General features: G+C 43.0%; 1 protein-coding gene across 26 annotated transcripts in view; it reads left to right on the forward strand.

Annotated features, from left to right (window-relative positions):
- The window catches only part of tcf7l2 (transcription factor 7 like 2), a 106096-nt gene extending 90592 nt beyond the window's left edge, over positions 1 to 15504 (forward strand). For 4 of the 26 annotated variants that reach the window (XM_013269469.3, XM_013269475.3, XM_013269479.3 and 1 more), the window contains 9 exons: positions 184 to 286; positions 1230 to 1316; positions 5665 to 5790; positions 5875 to 6037; positions 6254 to 6361; positions 8032 to 8080; positions 8858 to 8908; positions 10109 to 10181; positions 13204 to 15504. In XM_013269469.3, the coding sequence (XP_013124923.1) occupies positions 184 to 286; positions 1230 to 1316; positions 5665 to 5790; positions 5875 to 6037; positions 6254 to 6361; positions 8032 to 8080; positions 8858 to 8908; positions 10109 to 10181; positions 13204 to 13663 (1220 nt within the window). In that variant the 3' untranslated portion in view covers positions 13664 to 15504. Of the gene's footprint in view, positions 1 to 183; positions 287 to 1229; positions 1317 to 5649; positions 5791 to 5874; positions 6038 to 6253; positions 6362 to 8016; positions 8081 to 8857; positions 8909 to 10108; positions 10182 to 10718; positions 10792 to 11312; positions 11375 to 13203 lie in introns of those variants that run through there. The other 22 variants (XM_013269466.3, XM_013269478.3, XM_013269471.3 and 19 more) reach the window with 18 other exon arrangements.
- Positions 15505 to 16306: the final 802 nt, after the last annotated feature.

Consider the following 16306-nt stretch of genomic DNA (forward strand, 5'->3'; position numbering starts at 1 on the left):
CCTCTTCCTCCTCCTCTTCCTCCCATCTGCACTCCTGTGATGTCTGCCCCGTTCATATGTGAAACTGAACAAAGAAAAGATCCCAGCACTGACAAAGATTTTGGTTCTCCTCTCTCTGTCATCGTCTCGTCCTGTCCACCTCCTCTCTCCTCCTGTCATCCTCTTTTTCTTCTTCTTCCACAGGAATTCCAAGGCCTCCACATCCTCCAGATATATCTCCTTATTACCCACTGTCACCTGGCACTGTCGGCCAGATCCCCCATCCGCTAGGATGGTTAGTACCACAGTAAGCAAATCCTTTTTTTACTTCTCTTTCATCTTTATTCTCCTGTGAGTTGTGCGGAAAGGCTAGAAACATCTTCATGCTGTGATGATTGCTAAGCATAAAGGTGCGCATCAAGCTAAATCATTAAAGAGTGGCGCTGTAAACAAGAAGAGTGGATATTACCTTTCATACATTTCATTTATGGATTTATGGACACAGTTTGAAAAGCTTTCTCTGTCTCTCGCTGGCCCTCCAACTTCCACACTCGCTGCTTAACCACAGCAGCAGCTCCTTTAAGCCCTCACCAACCTCAACTTGCTATTTTGTGTCAAATACTATTTTGCATGTCTGTGTATGGTTCAATTAGATTAATGAACTGTGATTGCCCGTATTTTACCCACAATTCCACATAGGGGCTCTCCCCTGGTAACTCTTGTCAACACTTGTTAATATGACAAAAGGCTACAAATTAAGCTCTGTTAATTTAATGTTTTCTCACCGCGATCTAAATACCGAGAGAGGCCTTGAGCGCAGCCATGGCGCCCTTTGATTTGCTGCACTTTATTTTGGTATAAATTTACATTCATTATTGTTTGTCTTTGGATGTGTAGACCTCAATTAGTGTGATGGCTCCATTAAAGAGACCCGCGCTTCGTCTTTAATTATCACAACAAAACACCTAGTTCCAGCTTGGGGAGGAACGGGGCCCCACTCTGTCGACACAGAGCGAAGGGTTATGAAATTTAATTAGCCATCGCTATCAAGATTTGTGGCATTCAAATTGTTCAGAGTTTTCCTCCCTTTGATCTGCGCTCTGCAATCCCCTAGATTTTTGTCCTGATCAAATGAGAATAAAGAGGCCCACGGTGGGGAGAAGTGAGAGACAGAGGGCTTTAGCTTCTCCTCTTCCATCAACTCTGTTCCTTTACCTTTCCGTCTTTCTTCTTTTCTTCCCTCTTCTTAGGCAAGGTCAACCTGTTTATCCAATCACAACAGGGGGTTTTAGACACCCCTACCCAACTGCGCTCACTGTCAACGCATCCATGTCAAGGTGAGTTAAGCCCTAAGAGCTAAACACACGCATGCTTGTTCTCATTTGCTTGTACCTTCACTGGTGTTTGTGTTGGCTGTGAGGGCAATGCGCAAGCAGCACATACACACACACGCACGCTCATGTGCGCAAACAGTGAGCAGAAACTTCTCCCTTAAGGAGCGCTCGCACTCCCCCATCTCTGTTCAAAAGGCCAATTCTCCAGTGTGGGGCTTCAGCTAGCATGCTCAAATATTAATTATATTTATCATTTTCTAATGAGGCCCCTGAAGAACATTTACCCCCGCTGCATGTCAGGCTGATGTGAAATGAGATGGGGCATGTCCTTGCTGTGAGTTTAAGCAGGCAGACAGATAAACAAACAGCAACACTTTGAAGCGGACTACGTAATATAAGCTGGGGTCTGACACTTGGCCAGTGCTTTGGTCCAGTTCATCTGCTGCTCTGGACATTAGTGCACCCATGGGAGGGTGTTGTGTGTGTGTGTGTGTGTGTACTCGTTGCCATCTTTTATACATATGTGTGTCTATTTGTCAGTCAGCATTTAGCTACTTATTGTTCCCTTGAGGACTGCACGTCTTCTCTATTGTGTGGGAAGTGACCATAATTAATTTAGGATGCCTGAAAACCCCATGATTTGTGGGTCTGGATGAGTCAAAAAAGCACCAAGACAGAAAAACAAACAGCCTCCCACTCTCTCCACTCCCACTGCTCCTCCCTCCTCCCTCTACATGCCCCTGCAGCAGGGGACTTTGGACGGCGCTGGTTTGGAGTCTAGGGATGAAGCCAAGCTTTAGTTTAATTACAGCCTGATTGGAAAAGCAGCTCCTGAGGGCGGCTTGTTTAGACCTCTGTGACATTGATGGATCATGTAGATGCAGGAAGGGAGCAGTTTCAAGAGGGAATTATGTTTTGTGAAGCATAACCCTGAGAATAAAGGGTAGCTTCATTTATAGGCTAACCTAGATGGTTTACTTCAGTTTTTTTGCATCTGTTTTTTTAAAATTCTGTCTTGCACCAATTTTGCTTTCTCGTTGGAACGGTGTCTGGATTAGAGTCAGATTGGGCCCCTCACAGCCCATCCCCAGCAAGTCTAAGTGCAAAGGGTCAGATGGTGGGTCTATCCAGACATTGGCATCTGGCAACAGTACCCAGCCAACTTGGGCTTTAAGTGACTGCTAATTTGGTCCCTTAATGACAGCCTCTACATTGTGATCATCTTATTTCCAGTGCGGCTAATTGAATATACTGGCTGGGGTGTGGGGGGGACTGGCCATGGGGAAGAGCTAATGCCCTGTGATGAGGCCCCTAATTGAATTAGTATAACTGAATAGATGGAGGGCTCTGGGAGTTCTCTGGTGAATGGAAGGGTTTAGTACATCACCCCCCTCAAAATGAGGGGAAAAAAAATGTACTAGCTGACAAAATCTAGTAACAATTTGTCTAATTGTGTCAGCAGCATAGCAGAATCCCTTCATCACAGCCTTCTTCAGCTTGTTGGTTTTGTTTAAAGATCAGGCCGCACTGCTGTGATAGCTCAAACGATTTGTAGCGTGCAGGCTGGCTGCGGAAAATCTGAGAGAAAAGACATCCTGGCTTGTACTCTTGTTGGGAGTTAGGTCTTTGCAGGAGAGCGCTGCTTCATATCAGTCCCCGGTGCCTTAGCCCGAACTGAATTAGGATTCAAGGAATGAATCCGGTACCTCGTAGTCCCCCCCCCAATGAGCACCTTACACCTAGGTCCTGTTAAAAAATACATTCTTGTAGGAAGGGAGGAAAAAGAGCCAAGGAGAGTAGAGACAGTCAGCGGAGCAAATGAAAGACATTATTTTGATAATAGGGTTGGAGCCAGTGCAGGTCCCCCATATTGTCTGTGTGCGTGTGAATGTATGTGTGACAGGTGGGTGGATGTGAAGGCCCCTTTGCCCCTTGTGCTTAAGCCTGCCCTTTGATATGTTCCCCCGTCATCCCGCTCCCTCTCTTTTCCTGGTTAACGGGAGAAGCGCACCGGCCGGATCATTATACATTAAACAGGCACGGGGGCTATCGCTTCACACTGGCAATTAAATGGCACTGGCTGACACTGGGCTTGCTGCGCCGGTGACCCCCCTCTCCACCCTTTCCCACCAGCCATTCTTACCTTTCAGATTGAGACGTAGGAGCCCCGGGGTTGGGGTGGGTGGATGGGTGGGGGTCTCCAATGCATCTCCCTCTCTGTGTTGGCTAAATTGGTCCAAGGCACTGCTTGCTGCTGATGAGCCCGATGATGGTGATGATGATGCCCCCATGCTTCAAAGGGATGGCCGTCATGTTTAAACCATAACCTGGGCCGTGCGGTGGCAGCAGGAGGAGGGGTGGAGAGAGGAAACGAAAGAGCGTGGAGGTGGTGAGGGGACAGGGAGGAGTAGAGAAGAAGAAGAAGAAGAAGAAGAGAGTAGAGAAAAATAGATCTTGGAACAGAGGAAATTTTAACAAGTGCACAGAGAGAGAAGGAGGGAGGGGTGAACAGGGAGAGAGGAAACGGGGTGAGTGAAGAAAATGCAGCAGCCTTAATGATGGGCGATATGCAGCCACTGCTGCCGAGCTCCCCATCATCGGATGACATGGCACAAACACCAATGTGTCAGTGATGAAGGGAGAAGAGGGGAAAGGAGAAAAAGAGGGAAAGAGTTTGAGGGGGAGCACTGGCACTCCCCTGAGATGGCCTCCAACAGAAACTAGTTGTTCCTGGCGAGTTTATCCTCATCATTATATTCTGGCTCGGAGCCATGCAGCCAGACACTGCTGGATAATGAGCTGCTTTAAAAAAAGAATTATTTCTCCTTTTTCTTCTCCTTCATCATCCTCTCTTCTCTTGAATTTGTGTGTGGTCACGTGGAACTAAGGCACCATGCTGTAAACATACACATGGACGTACATGTTCAAATAATCGCACACAAATAATTAGTGTCATACATACACTGGCGCATACAGAACAGCGGAGTTTTATGGCTGTTCTAGCCGGTGCGAGCGATTTTATAAATAAGAGTTTTTGGCCTCGATATGTGGCACAGTTGGAGATGATGAAATGATGATAGGAGTGCAGAGGGATGAAGATAAAAATGTCAGTGCTGCTGACAGTGCTGAATAGACAGAAACGAATGGGAGGAAATAAATACAGACCCAATACCGGAGTGTATGATAGAACATTTTCATCTAGTTTGCAGAATTCCTTGATAAGAGATAACACTTCAAGCTTTACCGCTCCCAAATCTGGCATTTTCATATCCGTTTAACTGCCAAAATGCAATAAACTGAAATCTTTGATCGCCTTTTGTTATCTACAGCTGAATGATGGAAATAGTAATTGCCAGTAGAATCGTATTTGGAAACCATGTGCACACCTATTGTATATGTCATTTGTTATAGATGGCAATGACATGTGCGTGTTGAGAAGTTCTCAGCTACCGAAGGCATTAAACTATGAAAACAGGAGTTCGAGGAGCCCTCAAATCCTGGACGAACAAATTAAATTGGTAGCTTAGCATACTTAAAATAGCTGTCTGAAATTAAGATAAAAAGTGGACACCACTAGCTAAAGCTGCGGCTAATAAGCTGTTAAGAGATAAAATGTGTTAATTGGCCCTCCACAACAGTCCCAGTTTCTTAGTGAGCCATTGGGAAAATTAATTGCACAACACTACTTAACAGTATTGATAAACAAAGATCATTTTTAGCTAACATATAAAATGTTAGCTAACAGCAAGCTAAGCTGTTAGCTAAGCTAAATTAGCTAAGCCTTTCCCTTAAACCTGTGTTCTTTCTGTTGACCAGCAGGGGGCGTTACAATTTTTTTTTTTGATTGTCTCACATTGAGCTGTGGCCTCAGTAACACATCAGTTACTGGTTTTATGTCTTACTGAATTCAGCAGGATGTTTATTTTCTAATGTTGTCCCAGTAGAGTTAGAGAAGCATGATGAAGCTACCATATAAAGGATCCAGTTTCCCCTCAAAAAAATGGACTGGGTGTAGTGTGGATTTGCAGTAGTTTTTTGTTTTTGTTTAAGATTCATCCTTAATTAAGCAACAGAATATGACCTTTTTACTATTTTTTAAGCTTTAGTGACTGAGTAAATGTCATTTTGAGTAGATAAGTCTATCTTAACTGTTTATTAATACATATTCAGCTTAGGAAATTTTCATGTGAATGTTTGTATTTAGTGTGGCTAAGGGTCAATTCCATTTCTGTGAAAGAAACTGAAAATACATGATGTGCTTTGACATGTGTAGTCTTGTGTGTACATGTGCTCCATCTTCCCATTTCACCTGTGTTCATTCTGACGATTTACACAGTCTTCTGTCCTCTAGGTTCCCCCCACACATGGTGCCCCCTCACCACAGTTTGCACACCACGGGCATCCCTCACCCAGCCATCGTAACACCCAACGTCAAGCAGGAATCCTCGCACAGTGACATCAGCTCTCTCGACAGCTCGTGAGTAAACTTCCTCCTATACTGACTTTGGTGACCACTTGGAGATAGACTCTGCTCATCTCACTGCTCTCTGCCCCATCACAGGAAACAGACAGACGGTAAAAAGGTAGAAGAGAAAAAGAAAGAGGTACACATAAAGAAGCCTCTGAATGCCTTCATGCTCTACATGAAGGAGATGCGGGCCAAAGTGGTGGCTGAGTGCACACTCAAGGAAAGTGCTGCCATCAACCAGATCCTGGGGCGAAGGGTAAGTCCTACCTGATTCGCACAAGACATTCAGCCATGCTGATTTCAATCATAACATGGCTGTAAAGGGCCTGATGGGATGGAAGAAAAGAGTTGTAGTTAATGATGACATACTTTGGGATTTACAGAAAGTACACAACATGCACACATTCTTCTATTTTTATCTCTGTTCTGGGTGAAAATCTCTTCTTTCTGTGCCTGGTTTTTCATTTTGCAGTGGCACGCCCTATCGCGGGAGGAGCAGGCCAAGTACTACGAGCTGGCCAGGAAAGAACGACAGCTCCACATGCAGCTGTACCCAGGCTGGTCAGCACGAGACAACTATGTAAGTTTTTAAGTTTACAAGTCGTATTAGCCACTTCTTTCCCCCCCTTTCACTAGGTCACATATTCAAGGCCATTTATTCATTTATTTTTGCTTTTTTTCCTTTCTTTGCCCCACTGATCAAATTCTGTTCATGTAGATCTAGGACAACAATGCTCTGGTCTTAAATCCACCTTATCGTGCTATAGATAATGACAACAGTCCAGTAAGGAATAAATAAAGGATGCAAAGTACCAAGTCTTAGTATTAATTTGAGTGGGTTTATCAGTATAGAAAGCCTTTAAAACACAGCCCCCCAAAGGGAACAAAGGTCATTTACAGACATATGTGAAGTCAAACTACATTATATTTAAAATATTGTGCAGTCAGTAAATGCCCGAGGTCTCTGGTCCATAGACATCAGCAGATGCTTTGTAGCTTCCCTGGTGGTGCTCTCCCTGCCCTTTACTGCTGCAGCCTTCACCTCATGACTGCTGCCATGCCTCTTTGCCTTTCTGGTCTTCAGAAAGTGGAATTAAGCCCAATCTGATTAAGATCAGATTACTGACCTGGCCGTTCCAGGGTGTTTAACCTCTTCCCCCTGAATTGCTCTGGGGTTGCTTTGGGTAAATGTTTAGGTTTGCCATTCTGAACGGGTTTAGAGGCATTTCGGAGAATCCTACCACACTAAATGCTTTTCTATACCTCCAGTTGCTTCCGTCAGCAGTGAAATCATCAGTAAATGCCACTGGCCAGGTTGATATCTTGTCATTATTTCACAGAACTTGGTTGCACAACTCAACCCGTTTCTTTTTGCATGTGTTTTTGTGGATTGAACATCATGATTGCTGGCGGGTACATCCTGGAAAGCATCCTCTGCATTCAAACATTACTTGCTCACATTTAAAGTTCGTGAGCAAGTAACTCATAAAAACGTGACCAGGGTGCTCATTCACACCTGCTTGTCTAATAGGGGCTATAAATTGGTCCTCCAATCTGAAAGAGTTGTAGTTGGTTGTTGGTGAGTTTTACCTCTGTGCACATGCGTTTTCAAATTATACACATGTGATTTTGGAAAGACAAGTATCTTAAATGCCACTTTACATGGATACCTCACACCACCTTGAACTACAATGCTCGGTGAGCTTTGAGCCACGTGAGCAACACATAGCTGCCCAAGAAGTGCAGTATATCCCACATAGCTCTTGCTATGTCATTGTAAACCTACTCAAATTAAAGCTGAGATTTTAAAGTGTGAAATGTTTTGTAGCCTGGATAGTTCGCTCTGACCCACACATACCCGATTCTCATCTTGGGATCAGTCTGACCACTGCAGTCGCCCAAGAGCAGCCTTGAGAAATCCGTCTTCCAAATAAGAAGTGCGTCGAGATGCCTAGACGTTCACAAAACAGAGGAAAATGAAACAAAAGATTAGAGAACAAGAAGAAAAGAGCAAAAAAAAAAAAAAGAGGGAGAGAGAGGAGGGAGAATTCTAGTCTTGGCCTGCAGTGGCTGCTGCAAACCGGAGGGCAAAGACAGAAAAAAGGCAGAGAAAGAATGAATGAATAAATAAGTAAACACGAAGATGAGTGCTATTCTCTGTTTCATGTTTTGGGCATTCTGCAATATAATAACTAAGGTTCCTGTCTGTGTCTATTTTTTTCTTTCTATTTTTTGGCGGCTAACCAACAGGGGAAAAGGAAGAAGAGAAAAAGGGAAAAGCAGCAAGCAGAGAGCAATGGTAAGTGAGCTGCAATTATCTCTCATATTAGAAGAGCCCCATCATGTGTCAGGCAGATGTGACATCTTGCAAGATAAAAGTGTAGCTAGTTTTTTGTGTTATTTTTTTTTTTTTAAATTGTGTGTGTATGTGAGTTATATTGCCTGGCTTTTTCTCTCTTTATTTTTTTTATTTTTTTGGTATAGTTGCTACCCAATGCAATATTTAAATAGTAGAGTTGCTTGTAAACCCCACCCCTCCCTCCTTTTTCCAGTTTCCCTTGCTCTCCCTAGCTAATAGCGACTGAATATGCATGACCCCCCACAGTCCTTCTCACCCCTCCCCTCCCCTCCCCTCCCCTGGCCCTTAGCCTTCTGGTATTGTGATATGTTACGAGAATGTGAGGTTTAAGCATCGTGAGAGCCATTAACTTTGACAGTGTTGTGTGCGTGTTTTATATTTACTTGCCTGTGCCCTGCAGACGGACTGCACGACTGTACGGCGTGCGTGTTTGCGTGTGACTGTGCATGCGTGTGCTTGTTGGGCCTACCTCCCCTTCCCATCGCCTGCTTCCTTGCATGCTTTTATACCAACTTGAGGGAAAAACCAAAACAAATCACCTATATCTTAAAAATTAAGGAGGTTTGCTAAACCTGTGATTTTCATTCATTCATTCATTATTCTTTTTAATTCTGATGATGTAAGGAGCAATGCCGACTTGTTCTCATGTATTTTGCGCTCGTTTTGGTGACGGATTTCTTCTTGAAGGCCTCTCTATCTGTTCTTTTTTTTTTCCAGAACGCAGAGAATATTTTCCAAACCCTTGCCTTTCACTCCCTCCGATTACAGGTGCTAATGTCATTTTGAGTATTAAATCACTAACTGTTTTATTTTCCTTCCTTTTAAATTTATGTATACATTTATATATCTATATCTATTCATTCATAAATGTGCAGTGAGGCAGGTTTAAGCTTAAATCCTATATTTTGAAATATGCTCTTTTTGCTTTGTTTGCTGCTTTCTTTTCTTCAAAAATGTTGCCATTGTTTATTTGACTTCAGAGTAGCTTATATTTAATTCATTTTACACTCATTTACTGTTGCTATTTAGCTCAAATTACTATGCAGTATGCTTGAGGACCTGGTGATATATATACATATATAAAGCTAGATTATCATTATGAAGTATGACCTGAAGGCTGTAATGTCAGGGTAAACCTCCTTAATCTATATGCTTCAGTAGCTGCGCTTTTGCCTCTCCTATAGGCCAGCATGAGTTTGGCCTAGCCTCTGTCGAATAAGTCTCTGCTCAGACAAAGCCTGGACTCAAACACTTCCACCACAGCGTTTTGCTGTCACTCAGCTCTATTTCTGATAATGACTTGATTACTGGGTAGAGCTAGCAAGTGACTGGCAGCTGTTCTGCAACAGACCGCCAATGCTGATGGAAAATAATCAACTGTTTGATGCCAGGTCTAAAGAGTAGATTCCCTCTTCACATTCCAGCCTTTTTAATCCTTCCCCTGGCTAGGGCTAACTCACGACTGTGCTGCTCCAGCAATCTGCTACTTCTTCCTAGTTCTGCCACCTTGACCTCGTCTCTTTGAAACCGTAGTGCGCTGATAGCATCTAACCGTAAATTAATCCAACCTGCATTTGCTCCGTTTATACCCCTCTCAGCCAAATCGGTCTTTATCTTCAGCTTTAACTCCAGCCAGAATTTAGATTATGCCACTGAAAAGTTTCCACTGTTAACATCCTGATTTGATAATTTGCATGCATTTTGATTTTTACTTGTGTTTGAAACTTACTAATCGAGTAATCTTTAAAGGCACACTTGATAATGGCTTTAAGGGGAATTATTTTTTCTTTTTCTTTTGGGTGCGGGGTTTTGATTTCTTGCAAAATGAGCCACTGCCAAGCTTCATAGATTCACTGTTTTTTCTCCTTATTTCTCTCCTCTTTTTAATTTCTGTTCCTTATTTTTTTTTTATTGGTTTTGGTTCTATTGCTCCTCTCTGCTGGCTTCCCTTCCTTGTTGCGGCATCAGACCTGAGCGCTCCTAAGAAGTGTCGAGCGCGCTTTGGGCTCGACCAACAGAATAACTGGTGTGGCCCGTGCAGGTGTGTATGGTGTGTGCTTGCACTGGCCAGGGCCAGGTGAAGGCTGGGTCACTCTACGCTGGGACTTCCTCCTCTCTTTTATGCTGCTGCTTTTCCTTTCTCTTCGCTTCCCTCCCCTGTCTGTCCCGCCAGGCTATTATGACCTCTCAGCTTCCTCCAGCCACACCCTGCCGGTCTATCTCTGGGTTCACCCTATTTGATTTTTTACCTCCTGTTTGGGGAAAAAGGTTTTGCGTACGAGTGCTTGTATGAGTGGTGTCTGTGTGTATGTGTTCAAGTTGCAAAGTTGCAGGATGCACAGTTACAATGAGCCTTACTGAGATTAATCAGAAGTCCTAAACTGGCAGGTCGGGGCTTGGAGGTTCTGGAGCCTGATGGCTTGGTCAATATGGAGGACATCCCAGTGTTGCCAGCCTAAATCTAAGCCCTGGCTACATGTTTTTGTCTGTGCAATGACGTGTCCATTTTCTTTTTTCTTTCTTTTTTTTTTCTTTTTGTCTCTGTGTGTGTGTTTGTGTCTACCTCTTTGGCTAACAGATGCAAATACCCCAAAGAAGTGTCGTGCCTTGTTCGGGCTTGACCAGCTGAGTTTATGGTGCAAACCATGCAGGTATAACTCCTGTAGTAGCAATGGGAGGAAAGACATCCACAATGAGCATCTTCTCCTTGATTACTGGCTCAGATGTCTTGCTAAAAACACATTTCCATCACTGTGGTAACAGATGGAAAACTTCTCAGCTCCCTTTTCCTAACTGAGAAGTTTCCTACTCCTCTAAAGTCAGTTCAAGCCAAGTGTCAGAAAATGGATTTCTAAATGAGACTTCCAAATATTTTATCCAAACACAACATGTTGAAATATCATGGCTCCTAATGCGATTTAGCAGAACATTTCTGACCGTCTAAGCTGCTACGATTGAAATCCATTTTCTCTCCAGGCAGTGGATAATTCCCTCCCATCCTAAATGTCATGTATGTCCTAATTGGCACCCTTTTTGAATAACACTGTTATGCTTACAAATTTAGCCCTGCTTTCTCTGAGGGCCTGCTCAGTGACACTCTTTTCTGTGCCCTCTTCCTCCTCCTTCTCCACCTCTTCTTCCTCCAAACTCCTCTTCGATAACCCTTACTTAGTCCCTACCTGTTGTCTTTCTGTTCTGACACAAGCAGTCTTTGAATTGGGAATATTTTCATGGTAGGTATTTGTTTCTGCTAAGTAATACCCTTCTTTGTGTCTGGCTTGCACCACACCTTGCCCCACTCTTTCTCGACACATTTCATCGCAGCACATTGTCTGTTTAATGTTTCATTTTCACTGTTTCTAAAACACAGACAGGCTTAAAAAAAAAAGCCAAAATTTTGCTGTAAGTTGATCACCAAAAGGTCATTTTTCTGTTTTTTTGGGGGGGGGGGGGTTTCGTAACCGTTAGCTTCCACATGACCCCTTCCTTTACAGCTGACACACACATTATCAGAAACATGGCTTTATTTCTAATAATAGCGCATCATGAGATCAGGAGACTGAAAAGTGCAGTAAATCAGCCTTCATTTTAAGAGCAGAGAGGTTAAAAGTTCTCTCTGGGCTCCATTTCCTAAAAGATGCATCTGCTATAATTTCCCCCGAGACAGAGAAATCAATATCATACACGGGCACATACCATAAATCAATATGTCTGTTAAAAAATGGATATTAGCTCATTTGTTGCAGTTTGACAGACAGTTATCGAGAGCGGGGCGCGGCATGTAGTAGCAAAATGATACCTTTTTACGCCCGATCGATGCGCCGCGCCGTCCAAAAAAGCTACAGTATCGGCACAGGATGTACTTAACAGCCTCATCCTCACTCTTTTCTGCTGTCCTGGTGTTGTGTGCTTGCACTGTGTTGACTTCATCAGAAATGCATGCCTTTTTTCCCCCCACCCAGCATGCGATTGTGGGCTTTTATATGTAATCTGTCGATGTCCCTCCTTCTTTTCATCCTCAGTGATCTGCTCTCCGTTTGCGTTTATGTAGATCAGAGTTAACAGAAATAAAGGTTTAATTAAACAGTAAGTCAGCGTTACATGTTCCAAAAGGCTCAGTTTTTGGTCTATTTTTATTTATTTTTTCTTACTCGACATCCCTGTAAGTCTTAAATACTGGTACTCCGCGGCCTTCGGGCATTCTTGTGATAAAATAGAGAGCTGAGAGAAAGAGAAAGAGAGAGAGGGGTCACTGTCAGGGTCAGGGTAAAGATGAGGTGGGCAGAGATTCCCCCTTAACCAAATCTGAAGCACAGCCTTCACAGCAGAGTCACCACAGAAAAATGCAACAATCCCCTGCTCTCCTGATCCCCCCCTCCCCCTCCCGTGTTTCGTTCACCGGGTTCTGCGAGCGCAACGGGCCTGGCCTCAGGACGCGGCAGGCAGGGGGAGGGTCCCAACCCCAGGCAGGAATGCAAACATGGTGCTTTGACCCCCCTCATGCACACACACACACACACACTTGTGTCTGTGGGGCAGATGCAGGGCAGTTTGGATCCTGTTGACTTTTTCGCCTCATATCCAAACTCTGTTCCCTCAGGAGAAGAGAGAGAGAGTCTGATAGAAGTAGAGCAGTGAGTTACTGGGTCCAGTAACAGTCGTGCTAGAGACAACAGGCTGCAGTTCTTCCTGTAAGAAAAGGAGCGCGTTACATCCAGAGAGCAAACGCGACCACGGCTCATCTCTTTCATTCTTCATCATCCTCATCTCTGTGTGTGTGCTTCTCATTCCCTTTCTGCTTCCTGTCCAGGCGATCTTTTCTCAGTGTCTGTCCTGCCTACTGACTTAGAAACTGACTATCATTTCTACCACCTTCCTCCTTTACAAAGTTGCTTAAATGCACCTCCAAACATTATCCATCGAGTATTGTTTCTTTTTAATAAAACCTCCCCACCAATTTCTGAAGGGAAAGGTGCATTTAAGTCAGCAACAGTGCTAAGATGATATTCAGTGTGAAGCTGTAACACTGAGAAATGCTCTCTTTCTCTCACCTTGTCCTTTAGGAGAAAAAAAAAGTGCATTCGCTACATCCAAGGTGAAGGCAGCTGTGCCAGTCCTCCCTCTACGGACGGAAGCTTACTAGACTCCCCCCCATCCTCCCCCTCCTCAGTGGTTCCTTCCCCCTCCTCAAAAGAGTCCAAATCTCAGACTGAACAAATGCAACCTCTCTCACTGACTATGAAACCGGCCCACCAGCCACTCCACCACCCGCACCTCCTGGCTGGGCCTCCACCGCCATCTTTGGTTCAGCTGGAAAACTCTGCCGCAGCAGCTAGCAAAACGCCCGCCGCCTCCTCCCACAACGGAGCTCTGGAGCACGGTGACGTCTCGTCCTCGCGGCAGCCGGGCTCCTCTGTGGCGTCCTCGATGACCCGGCCCTCGGCATCGCTGTGTCATTCCCACTCGCTCCTCCCCTCCACAGCCCCTCAGCCTCTGTCGCTAGTGACCAAGTCTATAGAATAGTCTATCCTATTCTCCTCCTCTCTTTGTTTTTTTAGCTCTGCACACACACACTCACACAAACATCTTTCTAGGCCCTCTCTCTGCTCCGTTTCACTCGCCCTCGGTTCTTTTCTCTTTCTGTTTCTGTGCCATAAGGCTTTGGAATTTTAGGTTATGTTTTTATTAAAGTTCATTGGTCAATATTTGACCCGTCATTATCAGACAAATCTAATTATTATAAAGAAATGATACAATGAGCTGTAGTATAGCTTTGTGAATCTGCCAAAATTTTTATGAATTTTGTTTTTGTCTTTTTTGTAGTTTTAAAACAGTGCAAAACAGAAATTATCTAGTTCAGCATCCAAATGTTTAAAAAGACGGATATAAAAAAAGGTAGGCTAGATTATTCAACGAGCCCTTTTCTTGAAAGAGTTGGTTCTCCTTCTTTATTTGTATTAAATACGAGCTCGCGAACCAATCATTCGACATCTGTTCAAAACTCTTGGAGGGCATGAGGCTAGCGGTGACACCTCTCTGAGGAACAACTTTAATTGTGATGTTACTTGTTCTTGTTTAAATGTACAGAATAACGGGGCGGGAGGGGATTACTGTGTTAAATATGCATTCTTCCACTGCGTTGTCTTTTTTTTCTTTGTTGTTTACCTTTGGGGTGGAGTCAGGCAAGTTTGGGTGGGCTTGAGGGGAGGTCGGGTGGGAGGGTTGTGGGTTATTAAATTCAAAATGTCACAACGCTAGGACCAGTAGTATTTATTGCTTTAGAGATTGCTTGTTGTATCTTGTATGTGTCTCTTTTTTTTTTTTTCTTTCTGAATACATTGTACAAATATTTTTTCTTAAGGTAAGCAACTATACGAACGATCCATTTTTACAAGGAGGTTTTAAAAAGGCAAATCTTTTTGTTATCTTTCCTCTCCGAAAACCTGGATTCCGCTCAGTGTACTGTGTAGATCTCATGAACAGATGTATGCACAACTTCATTTCAAGAAATGCGTCTATAAGCCATTTTACAGGAAAAAAAAGAAGAAAAGAAAACTTGAAACACGAGACAGTGGGTACCGCGTGTTCAGTAGTTGGAAAAGTGTCAGAAGCCCTTCTTTTTTATTGCACAGTCACATCTCTCGGACTGTAGATTCGTGTACAGATTTTCCGTGCCAAAATTTTGTGATAATTTTTCCTCTGCCCCCACCCCCCACCCCGACCATGCTGTAGGGATCTCTTTTTGTTTTGTTTTGTTGTTGTTTGTTTGTTTTGTTTTTTTCATTTCGATACCATTTTTTGCTGTGACGTTACATAGATTGCTATGTATGTAGTATAAATGTTGCTATAACAAATGTGTTTGGTAGCAAATTGTCAAATATTAAAATTTAAACTTAATAAAAAGACGGACATCATACTGTATAAACCCACCAGGGCCAAATTATGTATATTAGGAAGTTCATAAAAAAACTATTAAATACAAAAAAATACACAAACTGCCACTTTTAAGTACACTACTACATATAGGTAGATAGAAAAAATAGGCATGTTGATGTTGCAAGAGGCTGTAAAAAAAAGCTACAAGAGAATCATCCACTCGGTGCCATTGTAGTTGACATGACGCGACTGTAATCTGTCGATTTCTTCTCTGGTTTATTAAGATGCTAATGATAAATAGTTTGAATGTTTCCTTAACGGCTGTGATGTTCCTGTTCTATTTTATGCTCTTATATTTTTTTGTTTGTTTTTTCCTGTTATTTTAAATGGTTCTAAAACCATGTTTTTTGTAATGAATAAATGTTTATGCTGTACAGTCTCTGTAGCATGCAGTTCTGTATTAATAAAAGCAACTTAGTATGTGCGCATCTGTGTTTCGCTTTTATTCTGAAAATCCCCGAACCCCCGACCTCAGGATGTGGATCTTATAAGGAAATCTGCCAAAAATTGAGCATTTTATTCAAATAAAATCTTGAGAATCATCATATCGTAATTATAAAATGGAAATATACATCCAAGTGTGTTTTTTGGGGGCTACTTGTTTTTTTATTATTATTATTTGCTATACAAAATAACAGCAGAGGTGTTTCGTATTCTACTAAAATAGTTATGATTAACTTCTGCAAAACTTTTCATAGTGAGAAGGAGTAACATCACTTAGATAATTTGAACTGCACCTCCTAAGTCTTTTTTTTCTTTTTCTTTTTTTTACATTATAAGCCATCTTTATATTCATTGTTTGCAGGGCAGTACATCCTGCACAATCAGAAAACACACAAGATAAAACATGTTTAGAGCTGGAGCTTATGATTTGATTGGCGCATCAGTGACTAATCACAAAAAACAGCACTGGTTTATTTTTCTCTACGAAGCAGGTCAACCTCCAACTAACTTCCAACTTTGAACTCTTCTCTGTCCCACTACCAACAGAGATGCTCTGCTATGTGATCGCTTTTTGATGTGCTTCCAGTCCTGACAGATACCTGCATCTGCTGGTGGATTTAAAAGCATAAGAAAGAATGTAATGGATACCGGTGGATGCTTTAGAGCACAGATGTCAAACTCTTTACAATGAGGGCCACATACAGCCCACTTTGATCTTACGTGGACCGGACCAGTGAAACTCACGTTTCTGTCAGTGTGAAGACGTTAAACTAAACATTTAATCCC

This window comes from Oreochromis niloticus, linkage group LG8, assembly GCF_001858045.2.
Source record: "Oreochromis niloticus isolate F11D_XX linkage group LG8, O_niloticus_UMD_NMBU, whole genome shotgun sequence".
NCBI classification, from domain to species: domain Eukaryota; kingdom Metazoa; phylum Chordata; class Actinopteri; order Cichliformes; family Cichlidae; genus Oreochromis; species Oreochromis niloticus.